This window comes from Vulpes vulpes, chromosome 12 (assembly GCF_048418805.1).
Source record: "Vulpes vulpes isolate BD-2025 chromosome 12, VulVul3, whole genome shotgun sequence".
Classification (NCBI taxonomy): Eukaryota; Metazoa; Chordata; class Mammalia; order Carnivora; family Canidae; genus Vulpes; species Vulpes vulpes.
In genome coordinates, this window is record NC_132791.1 from 36,858,418 (window position 1) to 36,879,890 (window position 21,473).

The window sequence follows — 21,473 nt, forward strand, 5'->3', positions numbered from 1 at the left end:
TTTATATTTGGGAAGTGGGAATTAGCCTTTAATTAGTGTAGACTATAAGTAAGGCAGAAGCTTTTCATAAACAATTTAAACTTAATCTTCACAACAACCACCCCATGGTCTGGCTGTGGAGAAGAATGGGATAAATTCATATATTGAGGATTGTAGAGGCTCAGGGAACTGAAAAATCTGTTCAAGTTCTAAGTTACTACAAAACAAATGCAGGATTCAGATTCAGGTCTGAGCAATTCTAAAACCCATTCTCTTTCCAACTCCACCAAATTATCTTCTAGGAGTAAAAGCTGCAGGTGGAAACCCCCATGCCTCCACAGGCTAAAAGAAAAAAAAATCCTCTTCTAAAGGCCTTTACCAGAGGCCCCTGCATGGTGCAGTTGGTTAAGTGTCTGACTCTTGGTTTCAGCTCAGGTTGTGATCTCCAGGGTCCTGAGACTGAGCTCTGTGTGGAGCTCCATGTCAGGCTCCATGCTCAGTGTGGAGTCTGCTTGAGATTCTTTCTCTCTCCCCCTCTACCCCTCCGTGTACTTGCTCGTGTGCACATAGTCTCCCTCTCTCTCACTCTAAAATAAATAAATAAATCTCTAAAAAGAAATAAATAAAACTGCTTTTACCAGTGGCTGTCAATCTGGTATATATCAAAATTACTTTAAAAACTTTTTATTTGGTTGGTTTGGGTTTTTGTTTTGCACATTTTTTTATTCATCTTTGGTTTTACATTCCCAATCAAAACCATATTTTCCAAAGTTCCTTAAGTCAGTTCCTTTTTTTTATTGAAGTATAATTAACATGCAGTGCTATATTAATTTCAAGCATTCTGTATGATTCAACAATTCTATACATTACTCAGGGATCATCCTGGTAAATACACTCTTAATCCTCTTCACCTATTTAACCCACCCCTCCACCCACTTCCCCTCTGGAAACCACCAGGCTGTTCGCTAAGACTCTGTTTTTTGTCTTTTTCCTTTGTTTGTTCATTTGTTTTGTTTCTTAAATTTCACGTATGAGTGAATTACATGGTACTTGTCTTTCTCTGACTTACTTCACTTAGCATTATACCCTCGAGGTCTATCCCATGTTGTTGCCAATGACAATATCTTTTTTTTATTAATATTCCATTGTATGTATGTGTGTGTATACCACTTCTTTATCTACTCTTCTATTGACGGACACATGAATTTCTTGCATAATTTGGCTACTGTAAATAATGCTGCAATAAACATAGGGCTACATATATCTTTTTCAATTAGTGTTTTTGTTTGCTCTAGGTTGAAACCCATATGATAATTCTCTTTCGGATTTTTTGAGGAATCCTCAAACTGTTTTCCACAGTGGCTGCACCAATTTGCATTCCTTACCAACTGTGAACAAGGATTTCTATTTCTCCACATCCTCACCAACAAAGTGGTTATTTCTTGTCTTTTTTATATTAGCCATTCTGACAGGTGTAGGGTGATATCTCACTGTGGTTTTGCTTTGCATTTCCCTGATGATTACTAATGTTGAACATCTTTTTGTGTGTATGTTGATCATCTGTATATCTTCTCTGGAAAAATGTGTATTCAGGTCCTCTGCCCATTTTTTATTGGGTTATTTATTTCTTTGGTGTTGAGTAGTATATATTTTGGATATTAACTCTTTTTTAGATTATCATTTGTAAATTTCTTGTCTCATTAAGTAGGCTGCCTAGCTGTTTTGCTGATGGTTTCTATTGCGCTGCAAAAGTTTTTATTTTGCTGTCATCCTGATAGTTTAACTTTGCTTTTTTTTTTTCCCCCTTTGCCCAAGGAGACCTATCTAGGAAAATGTTTCCATGGCCAATGTCAAATAAATTACTGCCTACATTTTCTTCCAGTTTTATGGTTTTAGGTCTTAGGTCTTTAATCCATTTTTAGTTTATTTTTGTGCATGATGTAAGAAAGTGGTCCAGGGCAGCCCGGGGGGCTCAGCAGTTTAGCACCGCCTTCAGCCCAGGGTGTGATCCTGGAGTCCTGGGATCGAGTCCCATGTCAGGCTCCCTGCATGGAGCCTGCTTCTCCCTCTGCCTGTGTCTCTGCCTCTCTCTGTCTCTGTTTCTCTCACAAATAAATTACTAAGATCTTTAAAAAAAGAAAAAAGAAAAGAAAAGAAAGTGGTCCAGTTTCATTCTTTTGGAATTATCTGTCCCATTTTCCCAGCACCATTTGTTGAAGACACCATCTTTCTTTCATTGAATATTGTTGCCTCCTTTGTCATAGATTAACTGAATATATATGTATGGGTTTATTCCTGGGCTGTCTGTTCTATTCCGTTGATCTATGTGTCTTAAAAGAAAACATTTAAAAAACAGATTTGAGGACTCCACCTTTGTCTTACTTGATTTAGAATATCTAGGAGGTGAGACCATAAAACATGTCCCTAAGGGTACTCTGGAGATAAAAACAAGCACACTTGGGCAATGGAGTCCCACCTCTTATTGGACTGGACAATCAGCTGAGTTAGGAAGCTTATGATTCTTGAATTTCTCTCTCCAGCCCAGACCTTTCCACTGTGTTACAGGCTCACATATTCTAGTATCTACTTAACTCTATGAGGATGTTTACACATTTCAAGTTTAACATGCTCAAGCTAAACTCTACAGTATTCCCTGTATTAGTGAATCCAATTCCACCCATTCTTCTACTTGGTCAGGCCCCAAACCTTATAGTCCTCTTTGATGTCTCTCTTTGTCCCAAACCTCACATCTAATCTGCCAGTAAAGTCTGTCAGCCCTGCATTCAAAACATATCCAGAGGGATCCCTGGGTGGCGCAGTGGTTTAGCGCCTGCCTTTGGCCCAGGGCACGATCCTGGAGACCCAGGATCGAATCCCACATCGGGCTCCCGGTGCATGGAGCCTGCTTCTCCCTCTGCCTGTGTCTCTGCCTCTCTCTCTCTCTGTGTGTGACTATCATAAATAAATAAAAATTAAAAAAAAACATATCCAGAATCAGAGCACTTGTCACTCTGGTCAGAGACCCCATTGCCTCTCACTTGGGCTCTTAAAATAGGCTCATACTGGTCTCCCTGCTTTCACTATTGCCCCCTATAATCTATTCTGTATATGAATCCCTTTCAGTGTAAGTCAGATTGGGTCACTCTTCTCCTCAAAACTCTTTCATGGGTTCCTATATAACTCAAAACAGGAGACAGTCCTACGTGCTTGTTGCCACCATGTGACATTGGATATTTACTCTCTGCCAATCTCTTCTGACTAGACTAGAGGCTCGATGAGGTCAAGGTCTTGGTCTGCTTCATTTATGGATATATCCCCGGGGCTTTGAATATTGCATTAGAATAAATGTGACACATAACTGAAAAAAATTCCTCTTCTATAAAACGGAGAAAATCAAAGCTACCTTGCTAGGTTATTATGAGGTTAGAAATTATATTTTTAAAGTATCTGGCATGTGCTTGGCATTTGAGGAAATACTGAGTATTTCCTATCACCAACATGATAAATTCTTTGTTATATGGAACGCAGGTTAACCAAGAGTTATACTGTAATTAAATGAACATAGCTTTCCCAGATTATCATGGACAAGATGAAAGTTTTTAGAGTTTATGGATTTAGACATAAAATCTAATGTCTCTCATATGACACTAAGCCCAAGGACAAGACAACCCCATCTAGGTAAAAGGAACAGAGTTGGTAAGAGAGGAAAGGGAGGCACAAGCGGAGTTCAGAAAATTCTATATTCTTACCTCCTCTCTCTCTGTCCCATGACCCCTACCTATGTCTGTGGATTAAACCTGAAGGAGCTGTAATATTGACTTAAGGGAAATAAGTTTCTAGTCTAGGGTCAAAAGACTAGGAATAAAATGTTAACATCCTTTCTCCTTCCCTGAATAAAAATGCCTCTAAGTAACTCTCCAGTTCTGCTGCCCTGGAGACCGATGAAGGTGTATTATCACCTATTACCATATAATACTGCTTATGGTAAACTTTACTGCTGATTGATACCCTGGAAGGATTATGAATAAGGTTTATCAATGCCTGGTGGCAAGCCTTAGTTCTAGACTTCTCTAAGTGTAGTGAATCTTGTAACTGGCCATATCCCTTACTGGGACCTGAGAAGTTACAAGTGATACTAGTGATATTATTTCCTATTAGGACATGGAACCTCTAAGCCCCTTCTCCTCCTGCAACTTGTTACATTCTCATTCTCTAGTACCCAAGCTGTCCTTTGGAAAGCCAGGAAATAAACCTTAGCTGCTGTATAGAACCACTGCTGACAGAATCACTCCTGAAGAAGATGCATGGTATTGCCCTGCATACTTCCTGTCTTAATGTTCTTCTAAATGAATGTTATGTCAGGGGAGGCTAAAAGAGCAATGTGGGTTAAACTGTATAGTTGAACTTATGAAGACCCCCCAAAGTGATGTTGCAGAGATTTAGGAGCAGTTTGAAATAAATATTTTATTACTGTCTGTATCAGTTTCCTAGGGTTATTGTAACAAGGTATCATAAACTGGATGGCTTGAAACAATAGAAATTCATTCTGGAGGCTCCTTTCCTATAACTTGCCCTATGTAGTCCTTCCACGTAGCTGTTCCTGAGTCATATCCTTTTTAATAACCCAGTAAACATTAAATAAGTATTTCTTTGAGTTCTGTGAGCCCTTCTAGCAAATTATCAAACCAATGAGGGGGGGTGAGTCAGAAGCACTAGAGGCTCAGCCTCTTTGGCACTGGTATCCAAAGTGGGAGCAGTCTTGTGGGGCTGAGCTCTTTACTTGTGGGAACTGACACTAGTTCTAGGTAGATGGTGTCAGAATAGAACTGTATGACCAAATGGAGTTGCAGAATTGGTCAGCGTGAGAAGAACCCCAATGTCTGGTGTCAAAATAATTCTGTGGGTATAGTGCAGAGAGAAACAGTAGTTTTCCATTTATATCTCTAAAACAGGATGTAGCACACTCCTATGAGTGGGTGGTGAGGTTTTGACAGACATTTGTTGGAAAAACCTTGAAGTTCTTTTTCTAGAAAGCTTCTGTGAAATGTGAGGATGTGTGGGTCCCAAGCCTCTGAGAACAAGGCAAAAATGGTATTTTCTAAGGGGGGTTGGTCCCTAAGACAGCAATAGCAGAGGATGGAGTGTTCTCTTTCCTTAGGGAAAAAATAGAGTAGGGGGAGTCCTGGTGTTATCTTTTTTAAAGTTTTATTCACTGTAATTCACAATCAGGGCTTATAGAAAATGGGATTTCTCTGGATCTGGAAACCAACAGTCTCTGTGGAACACAGGAAGCTGGAATGAAGAGGCCAGCACATATCTGAGCACCAATAGGAGGGGATGCAGGGTAGGAGGGGATGCAGAAGTACGAGGTGATGAAAGTGGGTGTTCGCCAAAGTGGGGAGGACAGGGATGAGGAGTGAGTCTGTCCTTTCACACTTCATCTTCCTCCCCACCCTCAATGATCATGTTTAGGGAGAGACCTTCCATAAACAAAAACAAAATTACAACCTGCTTTAAACTACTGTATTATGTTCTCAAAGTGGCTTCTTTCCCTCTTCAATTGTGAAATTTCAAGTAAGAAAACACAGGGACAGGGCATCTGTCTCTCACAACAGGGAAGAAAAAAAGCCAACCCTCACTTCTGCCTTGTGTTGATGAACACATATGACACTCGGAAGGGGTGGCCATGGTTTCCAAGTCACATCTTCATGTTCTAACCTAATGAATGTAGCATTCCGTAGAGGAGACCAAGGACATGGAATAAACTTTCTGGATGTAATGAGATGACTTGATTCCTTTCTACCTCTCTACCTATCTTACAAAAACCAATCCTAGTTGCTAAAAGGAATGGAGACCTGTTGCAGATAAATGCTTAATGATCCCTACTAGTATTCATAAGTGCCACCATGTGGCTTGAAAATTTAGAAAGAACAGAACTGCAATTCTTTCCACTAGCTATTTTCTCTGGAATTTCTGCTACGGGTAATTCACATGCATCATCTCTTCAATTCTCCCAATAATATAAGGGACAGGTTCAGTTTCCCCATCTTGTAGATTAGGAAAGCAAAGCACAAATGATGCAATTTGCCCAAGGACATGTAGCAGCTAGTTGAGCCAAAATTGAATCTCAGCTATGTCTCAAAAGCCTGCTCTCATCCCAGAATGCCACTCTAGCTCTTGTTGCTTTATTAATGTCTTTGTTAAAATAGGTCAAATTAGGATTTGTCAGCTTTAGTTATATTTACACTTGTTAGGTGATTAAAAATGCAGAGGTGAGGAAGTGTGACAGACACTGTGACTTGGGAAGCAGGATGAGCACCACACCATGAATCAGGAAATTGGAGGGCTTTCCATTTACATGACCTTGGTGAGCTACCCAACACCCCCTGGACTTCTGCTTCCTCATCGTGAACATAAAAGGACTGGCCTACTTGATTTCTGCAATGCCTTTCAAATGTAAAAATCTTACATATACACTAGAGTACACTAGGATAAGTGGACAAGGTCATTTACAAATGAAGAGGTCCCAGTGTACACGACCTAATATAAATTTTCAAAACCAGTGAAACTCATCCTTTGCAAAACCACTGCTGAGTTCAAAACCAGTAGGTCTCACTTTAAAAACTCCAATGTAAAGATTTTACTTTATTCTTTTTTTTAAAGCCTTTTTGTTGTTGTTTTCATTTCCACAAGAAGAACACTACAGCCAGATTATTTCCTAATGATCTGGTTTCTGTTTATGGTTCTTTACAAAAATAAGATAGATATTTCACAGAAAACAAACAGGTAATTTATTTTCACTTCTTGTAGAAATTGTCAAATTTCATTAGGAGTAATCAATTACTTAATACAGCAAATACTGTGAACATGTACATTAAAATTTAGAGGACAAAAGTGATGTATAAATGTGTAAATACAGTCTTACATACATACTCCTGTGTGATAGAATCTATTTTCATTTCCTACTAATAAATGTGAAGACACATGCTATCAAAGATATAACACAGAACAGGGTTCAAATTGCAGCTCTGCCCCCCACCAGCTCTCCAGAGAAGAGAAGGTGCTTATCCTCTCAGCTTCACTGAGCATGGTTATACTTAGTGACAGAATTGTTGTGATAATAAAATCACAATTGTGATGTATGTAATCAAAGCACATGGTAAATAAATGTGAGTTCCTTTCCCCCTTTTGGTTGAAGAAAACTGTAGTTTGATAACCATTTCATCAAAATGGCCATCAAGGGCTAAAAGTTTGCTTACCTCTTCATTACCTATTAATGCTCAATGATGCCTTTAGTTGGTACAATGAATTCTGAATTATTTTAACTAAATCTGTAAAGTCTAGTACAGAGATTATAATTGAAATGTGAGCACAAATCCCCATTACTCTAAATTAGATTTGGAGCTTAATACTTGCAACAAAATGTATACAATAATAAACACTTTAGTATATATTTCATATTGGCAACCCGTGATGAATGTGTAATAGCCTAATTCTCCCAGGTGGAATCTCAGAACATCTACAAATCTGAAATGAGCCCTGTGATGCTTCTTACACTGTAGGCAATGTGTTCCCTGGACTTGCACACGAACAATTATTAAAGGAGGCAAAAGATGTACATGGTAACAAGGGTATAGGTAAATTTCCTCCAACCTATTCTGTTTTTTTTGAAGTTGAATATTCTATAAATATTCTAGAGACTGAGGAAAGGGAAGAGGAAGATCTGCCCACTGACTTATACAAATATGTAACTCTAATACTGGATTATGTTCCTCTCAACCCAAAGAATGGTAATTATGTAACACTTCTCTCCAAGGCACCAGAGCTCTCTTATGCCCTGCTGAGTGGGAAGCAGTGAGGAGGTATTTTTAAGACACTGAGTGGTGGTACATAGCAGCCCTAAGAACCCATGAGATGGGACAGTGAACATCTCCCGCCTCCACGTGGGGTGTTGCTAGGTACCAATACGGGTCTCACAGTGAGCCATGGGAAAGCACGTGATGACACCACAGGAGCATAAAATGGTTCGGGCAATTTGAAAAATATACAACCCTCATGAGCCTTTGCTTCTTCTAGTTTAGGGGGCAGAAAGAGAATGTGGACGCTTGCCTTATGTTATTGTGTGGGGAAGGTCCTGCAGTGAGACTTCTCCCTGAAGCCGTATCTGTGGAGGCCCCATCTTACTGTGTATCTATTGTGGAAGACTTGCTAGGGAAGCCCCTGAGATACCCTCAGCTATGTAGACCCTGCAGGCCACTGGCAAGAGAAGGTGAGTGACATTTCTTGAGTCCCTACGAAAAGTATCAGGCACTGTGCCCAGTGTTTTTCACTGTCTTGTGTTTCAAAGAGATCTTCAGTGTCTTAGCACAGAGTGGACCTGTCCTGTCATTCCCTAGGGAATTCAGGAGCCTATCGTAAGCTGAAAAGATGGAGACAGGTTTTCCCAATCTACTTTGGACTCCCACTGAAGGTATCCAGAGAGCCAAAGTGTACGGACAAATGGCCAAATGACCCCAGCTGACAGTGATATGCTTGAAATAGGAGTTCTAATTGAACAAACAGCCATACTGTGTTAGTTTTCCATGCTGCATAAGAAAGTTTGACAAACTTAGTAGCTTCAAGCCACATATTTATTACCTCACTGTTTCTGTAGATTAGAAGTTCAGGTGCAATTTACTGAGTCCTCTGTCTCATTGGCTAGAGTCAAGGTATCAGCCACTCCATCTTGGTATCAGGAAGCTTGCCTGGGAAAGAATCTGCTTCCCAGCTCACTCAGTGTGTTGACAAAATTTCAATTTCTTGTGGTGCTATCACTACTAAAGGCCTTGGCTTCTTACTGGCTGTCAGCTATAACCACTCTTATTTCTCAGAGGCCATACCCAACTCCCTGACACTGGGCCCTTTCCTTGGCAGTCATAACATAATAGTTTGCTTCTTCCAGGCCAGTAGGAGAATCTCACTCCAGTTTGCTAAGAAAGATTTATATAAAGTAATGTCATCATGGAAGGAACATCCCATCAACTTTGCCATATACTGTAACCAAATCAAGGCAACATGAGTGGCGATCCCATTACACTGCCATATTCTATTGGTTAGAATCAAGGCACAGATCCCATCTACACTCAAAAGGAAGGGATTGGATTATTCAATGGTGAAGGTCATTAGAGGTCAATCTAAACGGTATTCACCACACATCCCAAGAATGAACGTATCTCCACATTTTGTAGAATATGACAATGAAAATAAATGAACTGTGGAGACAATCTGCCTCAACGTGAATTCTGATTCTTTTGTTGCATGACCTTAGAGAAATTAATTTCTTCTGAAGCTTCAGTTTACAGAAATGTGAAAATGGGAACAATTATCTGTGTCTGTAAATATGAATGTTCTGTCAATAGCTTCAGCCCAATGATCTTAAACATGAGACTATACACTTCTACACTTTTTCCAAAGCAACTGTGAAATGTATTAATTGTGCATGACACCAAGCAGATATTATATAGACAGAGTTAACAGCTCTGATCCTGCCATGTTCAGGTCTGCAGATCAAGATTCTACCTAGGAGGTGAGATACTCCTATAGATGCAACTTAAATATGCTTAACAGGATTTGATTCATTCATTCAGCAAATTAAACAGCTACAAAGCACCACTCTTCTAGGTACTGGGTATATATATAAATGAACGAAACAAATAGAATCTTGTCTCTGATGAGTTTATGATATAGTCCGAGTTTATGATACACTGATTTAATACTGAGGATATGATTTATATATTAGGGATAGTAAAGAGGACAGGGTCCCTACCCTGGTGGAGATTACATTCTAGATGGGAAATGTGGGTGACAGAGCAGATGATTTTCAAAAAGATAAAACACAGAATGATTTCAAACGGTGACAGAAGAATAAAAGGGATGAATACAGATAGGCTACTTTAGATAGAGTGTCCAGGGAAGGATGGCATAGGGAGGTGAAGAGAAGAAGAAGCCACATGGAAGCTAGAAGAGTCCCAGGCTGAGAAACTTCATGTGCAAAAAGCCTGAGGTGGGAAGAAGCTAAGTATGGCTGAGGGTCAGAAGTCCATGAGAATGGACAGAGACCCCCAGAAGCTCAGGCTAGGGCAAGAGCCAAACCACATAGAGCCTCACGGCCAATACATCTGTTCTCAGTTCAGTGGGAAGCCACCCGAAAATAATAAGCAGAGGAGTGACAACATATGATTTACATCTTTAATGTAATGACCGGGCTGCTATGTGGACAATGTAAAGCAGGAGAATAGGAATGGAGGAAGGCAGGATACCGAACGAATAAAAATAACATATAAAAATAAATACTGTGAGAAATACAAGGAAAGATAAGAACAGGGCTCTCTGACTGCAGTGTACAAACAACAATCCTACACTCCCAATCCTAGCACAGGCTACTTGCGCTATGGTGGCAGAGACAAGTCATAACTTAACCAGTGAACATGCAACTAGAGTTTAAGTAGTGAAAAATGCCATGAAAAGAAGTAATACAGAAAGGGCTTAAAGACTGTTGAGGAGTGATGTTTTAAATAAGATCAAGAAAGCCACACAAATAAGATGACATTAGAGCATGGCCTGAGTGAAGACACAGAAGATGTGGAAGCAGGTGATGCAGGGCAAACTGGCACTGTCCAGGACTGAAGGTGCTGTGCATCTGAGGAACAGCGGAGAGGGTGGCAACACTGGTGCCCAGGGAGCTGATGCAGACCAGTAGGGATGTGGGAAATGAAGACAGATCATCGACCTTGTAACCCACCATATGGATTTCAGTGTTATTCTAAATGGGAACCACTGGAGAGATTTGTGGAGGGGGACACACGTGCAGGCCTCATGAGAATGCAACAGTGCAGCAGAGCTGATACAGAGGAGGCTCAGAGAATGCCTCTCTGGTGGGGGAGGTGATATTTAAGACAAAGCAGGAAGGATGAGTAACAGGACAGGTGTCAGGTAAGAGGCAGGTGGGCATTCCAGGAAGTGGGAACAGCCAAGCACGAAGTCCTGCTGCTGGAAAGACTGCAAAACACCAGAGAAACTGCAAGGTCAGTAAGCCTGCAGTAGGCTGCAGAGGAGGAGAAGGGACTTGGAGAGACAGAGCAGGGACCCCCACAGGCAGGTGGGATATCAAGCCTATTAAAGTGAGACTCCATTTGCTTAATTTTCTATATGTATGCATATTTTAAATGTCTAATATCGGTTATGATTAAGTATACTTTAAATAAGGTCTGGCTTTAGCAGTCTTTAGAGACACAGAAAATGAGTATCATTAATCTACCAGTGCCAGCTGATTTACAACCGGATCATTTAAGGTGCCTCACATATATTAGGAACCTGTTCATTTTCAGTATTTTTCCCAAAGATGCAATGAAAATAGAAAAACCCTCCAGTACATACAGTATATGAATTACACCACATACCACCCGCCTTATTTTCCTCTTTGGTATGTTCATCCTTGAAAGACCCTATTCCTTTCAAGTGTAGCAACATTTTCCTCACAATTACTTTTGTAATCTGTTCTTTATGCATTTTCATTACTTTTCAGTGTCAGGATTTAAAAAAAATTAAAGTTCTGGCCCCAGACTCAGTACATGTCTCCTATTCTTTAAGAGAAAAATAGACATATGTATTTGTGTACCTAATCAGAAGATATTGAGGGCAAACAATGAACCAGGCACAATGCTAAAAGCTCTGAAAAACAAGATGAATACAACTGGGAACCTGCCCTCCAGGATGCATAGCAATTTCAGTATGTTGTAGAGTCAAGGATTTGAACACATGAATGCCAAATAATATATGTATTGATTTTCAGTCTCATAGTTACCAAATATCTTATAATCAGTGTATTTTTATCTCTGGAAGGAGCCTCTGGGAAAGAAATATAACAATTTTGATATAATACCTTTCCAGGGACTAATGAGATATTTCAAAGTTAATATGACTTTTGCTTGCACAGGCAACATTCTACAAATGAAATTTAAAATTATTATTAAAAAATTCTGAATAGGGACGCTTTGTTGGCTCAGAGGTTGAGCATCTGCCTTTGGTTCAGGGTGTGATCCTGGGGTCCAGGGATTGAGTCACACATTGGGCTCCCTGTGAGGAGCCTGTTTTTCCCTCTGCCTATGTCTCTGCCTCTCTCTCTCTCTCTCTCTCTCTCTCTCCCTCATGAATAAATAAATAAAATATTTTTTAAAAAAATTCTGAATAGACACCAAATGACCTTGATTTAATACCCCAATCTGAGGCATGCCGGAGAAAGCTAAATCATTCAGGCATTCAAGGAAAGAGCATTTCTGTGGAGGACCAAATTTTGTGCACAAAGTTTTTCATGTTTAAACTGTTTTTTATCTAGGCATCTTGGAAATTTGCATAGGATTACGCAACTTCTCAGGGTCAGAACAACTTCTCAATGCAAACTGAAAAAGCCTCTGTCACAATCACCAAGGCTGGAAGGAAACACAGCCCAATCTGGCTATGTCCATCATTCTATTTTAGGGGAGATCTCCAGTACAGTGCCATGTAATAGATTTTCAGAAGTTTAAAACAAAAATGAAAGATATCTCGGTCTAAAATCAAGGGTTCATTTCTCTAATGAAACAACCACCAAAATACATAAGCCAAGGAGATAAACATCAAATATCAAAATATAATAGATAGCTTGAATGGCAAATTATGTAGAGCTGTCCATTACAGGAACCACTGGCCCACATAAAGCTATTAATTATTTGAAATGTGGCTAGTCCAAACTGAGTTTTACTGTAAGTATGAAATATACTTAATTTTCAAAACTTAGCACAAGAATAAAAAAGAAAATAAAATTTCTCAATATTTTATATTGGCTAAATTTTGGGTATATTGGATTAAAAACACATTATTAAAATCAATTTTCCCTTTCCTTTTATTCTATAATGTAGCTACTAGAAAATTCAGAATTTTTATTTGACAGCACTGATTTAGTGCTTTTTCCTTGAAAGGGCATTAGACTATTCATATACAGTAACTGATTTGTATCTTCTTGAATGATCTTTGTTTTTAGATGCCAAAGGAATCTAAGGGCTCATGATCAGTACAGTACTTTTTGTGTTTGAATTATCTCTTATCTAAGTAAGATAATTTGCAAATTTGTACTGCTTTATGCTATTCCATTCAGATTACTTCGCAATCCACGGTAGAAGACTTTGTAGCTCTCTGGTCTATGTTCTTGAAAGCTCTGCTTCACAGCACACACCTGTAAGTAAACCTGTGACCCATTCACAGGTAAGCCTGAGTGGTCAAAGTATTTACCAAGCATGAGTTTGAGAATATTCTTTCTGCTCTTCTGTACCCAAAGACTGGGTGCCTCTGAATATTTGCTAGACTCCTCCATACCCTTGTCAAGGACACTTGGATAGTGAACAAGTATATTTGACCAGCCATTTTTCGTAAGTGCTACAGCCAAGTGTCTGCTCTTAGAGTAAGAAATTCGTGGTGGAACTAAAGCCTATCTATCATAGACCAATTATATACAGATTGTCTAAATTCTATAGAATAAGTATAAAATTTTGTTTTGTTCTGGACTCTTCTGGGTGATATTTACTTGTATGCATATGTGGCCTGCCCATATATAACTGCTTTTCTGAGACCAAACTTGCACTGTCTGGTGATGACCTTTAAGTTGTTCATGATGGCAGTTGTCCATTCAATTTTCAAATAGCCATAAAACCAACATGTTGGCAGCTAATAAGGACATTCAACATTTAACTAAAAATGTCATTTCTAAAAATTCTTATCTCCTCTATTACCTCCTATAATCTTTTTTATTAAAATGAAAGTAAGTCTCAATCCCCAAATTTGTTTCCTTTCTGAATTTCTCTTGTACCCACTCTGACCTGGGTTCCAATCCTGACTTCTTCCCCTCCTAAGTGTGTGACTTTGGGAAAGTTTCTTCAATTCCTGGGCCCTTGTTTTTTTTCTGTAGAAAATAAGGCTAGTCAACTGTATTCGTTTTTCCAGGGTTACCATAACGAATTGCCACAAACTGTGAGTTAATGCAACAGAAATTTACTCTCTCACAGTTCAAGAGGCTAGAAACCTGAAATCAACATGTCTTGTAGGGCTGATTCTTTCCAGAGGCTGTCTGGGAAAATCCTTCCCTTGCATCTTCCAGCTTCTGGTGGCTCTTGGAATTCTTTGGTTTGTGGCCACATCACTCCAATCTCAGCCTCAACTTCACATGGCTTTCTTCCCCGTGTCTGTGTTTTTGCTTCTTACAAAGACAGCAGTCATTGTTTTAGGCTCACTCTAACTCCAGAATGAGTTCATCTCAAGATCACCAACTAAATACAATTGTAAAGACCCTATTGTCAAATAGGGTCATATTCTGAGAGTCTGGGTAGCCTGACTTTTGAGAGGCATGCCATTCAACACACTATACCTATCTACAACAGAATTCCATTATACTCAGGAACATGGATGGTTTTCACTAAGGATTTGTGTTACAATGGATTTTTAGTGTGTTTTTTGTAACTAACTATGAATTGTTCAACTGTGTGTTATTTTTACAATCAGGAAAAAGAAGGTTACTTTTAGAGTTGAAACAGTGTATATAATTAGCATGGCCCTAAAAATACATTCATGCTCAATAAATAGTATATTTTCCCTCTCTTACCGTCTAATTATCTTAGCCCTACAACAATGAGCTATCAGCACAAATCATGTGTAGATACCAGGAGAACAGAGAGCACTTCAAAGTTCTGTGCAAAGATGAAAACACAAACTTCTTGCCCTTATTCAACGATTGCTTATGGTGAGGCAGGTTGAGCAGCTCTCTTCAGAACCAGACCTATCACAGTTATGGTAGGAATACTAAGGAATAAATGACCATCTAAGAGATCCTTGCATCTCTGTGGAATGAATATAAAGGTCATAAAGAAGGCTCTGATAAAAATTAGGAATTTCATTTTTGCTATTCTTTGCCTACTGTGCTAACCATTTGGTTCATAATCAGTTACATTCCTACTTCTGTATTTTCCTTCTTTATATAATTCCATCTCTGATGTATTTTAAGAAGAAAAAAATAAGAATGTTATTCCTACAGTTTGTTATCTTAGAAACAGCAGGGGTGCTATCATAGGTAAATAAAGGTTGAATGAGAGCTCAGCCAGCAGCAGGAGGCAGTGGAGACCTAGTCAGCACTTCCTACATTACTTGGCCACCTCTGATCCCCACCTCTGATCCCACAATTTCTCTTCTTCTCATCCCTTGCCCACTAGCGCTCTGTATCCAAACACACCAGAGCTGACAGTGTCTAGACCACTTTCCCTAGGACCACCAAAGACACGACTCCCAACCTGAGACTCTCAAAGTAATTAGTCCCCAAATGAGCAGTTTTCTAAATATTCATACTTCTCACATAAAATACATTCAGTCTTACTTCAAGGCTTTTTTTGCAATTCTTCTATACTCTGCCTTAGGAACTGATGTCAGGAAGAGTAGTGAAGAGGTCGATGGCATAAGCTATTTTGCTTTGTTATACCTGGTGTCTACAGACATTGCCCAGTTCTGCCTGGTTCTCCTTTCAAGGGGTTGATCCATTATTATTTCTATTATAACTTCCTTCTCTTAGAGCATAGCAACTTAGCAGGAACAAATGCTAATCTGCCATGTACTTGGAGAAGAATCGGAATTAAGGATAACCCTCCACAAACTTTAGTGATGCTGTATGAACAGAAACCCTCTGTATTTCACAAAAACTTCCTACTTTTTCACACCTTCTGGGAATTGCTGTATCTACTGTAAAATCATCCCAATTCTTTCTTACCATTCCTTGAAAGTTAGGTTTGATTACTAACAGCTTGCAGCTACCCTGCCTGCATGGTGATATGATGTGCTACCTAAGCTGTCCATGCTATGCCCCATGTTAAACACAATAGAGTCAGATAAAATATCACAGACTCCTCCAGTTACTTTGATATGAGCCTTTACCCGTCCTTCTGGGATGCCTGGGTGGCTCAATAGCTGAGCATCTGCCTTCGGCTCAGGGCATGATCCTGGAGTCCAGGGATCGAGTCCCACATCAGGATCCCTGCATGGAGCCTGCTTCTCCCTCTGCCTATGTCTCTGCCTGTCTCTCTCGGTGTCTCTCATAAATCAATCAATCAATCAATCAACCAATCTTTAAAAAAACCAACCAACCAACCAACCAACCAACCAACAAACAAAAAAAAACAATCCTTCTTCCTCAGTTAAATTACTATACCCGAAGTCACTGGATCTCCAGAAAGGTGGGCTGAGCAGAGAGGCACACCACCAAACCTAAATGTCTATCAAAGAGAAACTACAGGTTACATGGAGGGATATCCTGAATGTATAAAGCAATCCCTTACCTGGATTGGGTTGAAGGTATTCAATTGTTTTGGTCATTATTTCCATCACAGCCCTGCTGGTGACATCCACTTTCTGAAATGAGAAAAATAGATATTCTAAGTGACAAGAATTATTAGCTTTAGAACCTAAGTTTTGCTTAAGTAGATAAACAATCTCTGGTGCTATAGCAGAGCAACAAGCTCTGCAGTAGATAGTGAGGCACTAGAGATGCTCGAGAAGGAAGAATCACTTCACATTCAGTTAGGCTCGATCAAGATGTGGAAATCCTATTTACTGAAAGAGGAACCTGGAATTTCCTAAAAATTTGTTTCAAAATATACTTCAGTATCTTCTGGCAAAATAAGGTGGTGATAGCTTTTTCCTCCCCGAAGTGGCCTGAGGTGGTCACTATTAACATAGAAACTCACAAAAATCATACAAATCAAAAGGTTCAAATTTACATGTTCACTTTCAGAATATCTGTGAAACTGTTCATGCCATAGAGGGTATGCATATCCAAAAAGCCACCAAAATTGTGTCACTTTATATAATTAATATCTGCCATTCCACTGTTAAAATGCTAGAGTTGGTAGGTGTGCCCAGGCCAAACAGTGGAGCTTGACACAGGTCCCATGCCCAAGAAGATAGTCAATTTTTGTTGTACATGCTTAAAAATGCAGAGAGTAAAGCTGAATTTCAGGTTCTTGACCTAGCTTCTCTGGTCATTGAGCACATTTAGGTAAATAAAATCCCCAAGGGTGAACCTCAGATTTATGGAGCTCATAGTCTGATTAACCTCTACATGAGCTCATGCCACTGCACTGAGATGATTCTTACTGAAAAGAACAAATCGTTCCTAAACCAGAAGAGGAGGTTTCATGTACACATGCATGCATACACACATACAACTCAGGAAAAAAAACCAAGGGAATAAAAATATATGCCCCATGAATAAATTTAGCATAAAATAAACATAAATAAAAGTTAAAAAGAAAACGAAAAGAACGTGGAGATCATGAATCACATTTTGCCCCAGAGGCATTTGTGGGATGTCTACAGTGGGCCAGCCATGGTGGCAGGTTTGAGGGACAGAAAAAAAGAAAAGTGCAACCTCAACTCTGTTTATTCAAGTAAGAGATGGAAAGTTTTTTTTTTTTTAATTTATTTATTCATGAGGGACAGAGAGAGAGAGAGAGAGGCTGAGACACAGGCAGAGGGAGAAACAGGCTCCATGCAGAGAGCCTGACGTGGGACTCGATCCCGGGTCTCCAGGATCACGCCCTGGGTTGAAGGCGGTGCTAAACTGCTGAGCCAGGGATCCCTGGGTGGCGCAGTGGTTTAACGCCTGCCTTTGGCCCAAGGCTTGATCCTGGAGATCCGGGATCGAGTCCCACGTCGGGCTCCCGGTGCATGGAGCCTGCTTCTCTCTCTCTCTCTCTCTCTCTCTCTCTCATAAATAAATAAAAATTAAAAAAAAAAAAGAAACAACATCGATAAACTGCTGAGCCACCCAGGTTGCCCGAGATGGAAAGCTTTTACTTAACTTCTCAGGACACCCTAAGTGTATAAAACTTTTGAGCAAATGCTTCTAATCAATCCCTAAACCTTTGGTTACTTCCAAATAAAAACCTCAATCTTAGAGTCTATCTATGCAAAATTTTGAATGGTCAGCATTCGCGTTCAGCAGGTCAGCATGTCTTCTCTCTGTTGGGCCTTCCTCCCTACATGGAGAGTCTGTATAGTCCACTCTACATTCCCTCATAAAATCCTTTCCTTATCAACATGTGTGGTCCACTCACTCACTCATTCCACTCCACAGGGTACATAACTAATAAAAACAAATGCATCCTCCTATCCAAAGTATGTGTATGGGGATATATAATATAGATATGAGTGAAAGAAATTTTTAATGATAGAATTTCAGATATCAGGTCTTTGGGGACTTTATTGTTTTAACTGGAATTCAAGGGCTCTTCCCTCAATTCCAAGAAATTTTTCAGTAACTTACTACACCTACATATAAAATCAGCCTTTTCTGGATGGGATAAGTATCTCTCATAATCAGAAACCAAACCAAAATCCGTCAGAATATTTTATCTTTCAGTTTTGTTTTTCAATACTTAATAATTTCCTATTCCATGGCAGTCACATTTTTGTGTAAGGAGTTTCTCATTATTGCAATTTACAGAGGAATCCACTCTTTCTTATAAGGTCATCATGGTATAAAATTACTTTAAGAAGCCCTCCTATTCAAGAGGTGCCAGTCTACATAGGAACCCTGTACCATGTCCTTTAGGTTGATCTGAGTTTATAGGATGCCTGAGATTTGAGCATGTATCAAGTAGTGTTTAGCACAGAAGTGAATAGGGGTTCCCTGGAGTTGTGCAGTACATGACTTGTGTGGTCATAAGTGGAGGTACTGGCAGTATTAGCAGAATACCAACCAACCATTGTGTACTCAATGTCATGGAAGTTAATTAAAGGTGATGGCACAACAAACACGCTGGAAGTCCAGGTTACATGCATGATAGGAGGGAAACATATATCACCTAAGGACTATATGACAGAGATAAAAGAATTAGATGCCAAATGTGTATCCAAGGGTCCTGTGTGGCTATGATGGGAAGAAACAATTCCAAAGTTCAAGGTTTCTAAGAGAGTGAGCCAGAAAAACTGAATTGTCCACTGACCATTTCATATTCTGAAATCATCTGCTACTAAGAGGCTAGCCAATTTCTAACTTTCTCCCATATCTGCCCTCCATAATAATTATGCCCACCACCATTATAAAAGTGTTTTCTGTTTTTCAAAAATTATTCTAAAGGCTTTAAATACCTTAACTCATCTAATACTTAGAAACCATGTCAAATAGATACAGAGAGGTTAAGAAACTTTCCCAATGTTGGTTCTAGAGTCTGTATTCTTAACTATTACCCTATAACCCTCCTTGAAAGCATAAGCTCTTCATAGAAAGACACGCAACAGGGACACCTCCCAAATGAAGAGAGAGCCCAAGTTAGGCTGCAAAGCTCTTTGTGAAATCTCCCAGAAGGGGCTGGGAATATGGCAGTGGCCAAAACACAGGACCAAGGGGAAAACATCTGCCATCCCATCTTCTGGGGTTTTTTTTAAGTCCTAAAAATCTATAGAAACTTTATCCACAAGAACCATTCTACCCTGGGTACCCCTGGGCCTCTGCAAAACGGGGCTCTCCCACTGAGTCAAACTGAGTTGTTTGACCACAGAGGCTGGTGCCAGAAGTGCATATTTGGAGTGGTCCACAGAGAGGTCAGCAAGGAAGGTGTGAAAAATGGTTCTGATTTGAGGTATGGAACCTTCTCTCTCTTCCTGGCTCTTTAAATAGATATCTCAACTAATCAGCCTCTATTAACAGAAACCACTAGCTTGGCTAAAGCCAGTGGTCTCAGGGAAAGACACAGGGGCAACACAGATGCCAATATTAGAACATGAAGTTTGGTTCCCAGTAGGATTCAGTATTCAAAGGGAAGTAGGAATAAAAACTAACCAGTGTCCCCTGTGGTTTGACCAAAATCTTCCAGGAAGGAGCCCATATCTTTATATCAGATCTTTATAGATTTTGTGCTCAACAAGGCAGACCCCTTCAACACTTTTAGTTACCTAAGCTAGATATCACTATAAAACAAGCTCTAGCCAAATCTTTTTAATCAGAGTATAAAATAAAATTTGCTTGAAGTCCACTTCTGAAATCAACTTTATCCAATTATTTATATATTATGTTATCAAAACATACCTCAACCAGGAAATAGCTTATTAGCAAACTCATTCACTGGGATTTTCCTCTTGATTTTACTATGACAGATCTCACTTGATAGACTTAAATAACATAATAGAAAGAGACCAGTAGAGCATCTAATCCCAAGCCTTAATATTTTGAATGTGCAAGTCTGAACCTAGTGAAGGAAAATGAATTGTCTGAGGTCATACATCCATCATGGCTATGATGGGAAGAAAAGTAATGGGTCAGAGGTTTTCTTTTTTTCTTTTTTTTTTTTTTTTTTTTGGGTCAGAGGTTTTCTAAGAAAGAACACTGGAGGAACTAAATCATCTAATGGCCATCTGCAGGTAGGAAGCTGACCAGATTCTAACTTCTCTCCATCTCTGTCCTTGCTAATAATGTCTGGGAGTCTTTTTTGCTAAACTATACTGTGTCGGTCATGGACAGGCTGAGGGCCATTACCCTGTGAGAACCCTGAATGTGCCTTATTAGGTACTTGCTAGGGAAGTTATTATTTTTTTTTTTGGGGGGGGGGGAGTTATTTATATACTTAAACTGGCAATGTCCAAGCACATATTCTCTTATTAATAGGGCTGATGTAATTAACATGAACTAAGATTTCCACTTAAATAATTTATCCTAGCTTGCAAGAGCTCATTTCCATTTGAGAACAGCAGTTTAGCTCTGAACTTACATAGGTCATGATTTCCTCAATGCCCCAATTTTCCTACTACTTGAAAATAAGTTTTGATGCATCCTAAATCACAATCTCCATTGCTGTGAGCTGTTGAGACTCCCATTTCTTTAACTAGCCTTGTCTGGATGAGGGTAGAGAGCCATTAGAGAAGGTTGTTTAGAGGTGAAACTGTAAATATGTATAAAAACAGGTATGTTTTCAGGTTATAAAAACTCAAAGTAAAAATTTTTTTCTGAAAGTAAAAGCCCAGGCATATAGCCTTCTGGTCTTTTTTCTTCTATTTTCTCAATACCACTATTTTAGCAACTCTCATACTTGGGAGTTAGGAGGTTCTTCCTGCAGTCTCCAGCCTGGTGATTTACAAGTTTGAGAAGTGAGAAAAAGAGCTCTCTTAACTCACTCTACTCACTGTAACATTTTTCTTTATCAGGCAAAAAGCAAGGGTTGGCATACTGCGGCCACTGAGCCAAATCTGGGCCACTAGCTATTTTTATATTTTTTAATATATTGGAAAAATTCAAAAGAAAAATACGATTTCATTGCACATAATAATTACAGGAAATTCTAATTTCATGGTCTTTTGATTGGAATGTAAAAATGCTCCTTCCTTTTAGTCATCATCAATAGTTGCTGTTGCTCTTCAACAGCAGAAGTGAGAAGTTACCACAGATGCTC

General features: G+C 39.4%; 1 protein-coding gene across 5 annotated transcripts in view; it reads right to left on the reverse strand.

Moving 5' to 3' along the window:
• Positions 1–21,473, reverse strand: part of SH3GL2 (SH3 domain containing GRB2 like 2, endophilin A1) — a 198,565-nt gene that overhangs the window by 21,949 nt on the left and 155,143 nt on the right. For all 5 annotated transcript variants that reach the window (XM_072728201.1, XM_072728203.1, XM_072728204.1 and 2 more), the window contains exon 3: positions 16,365–16,437. In XM_072728201.1, the coding sequence (XP_072584302.1) occupies positions 16,365–16,437 (73 nt within the window). The remainder of the gene's footprint in view (positions 1–16,364; positions 16,438–21,473) is intronic.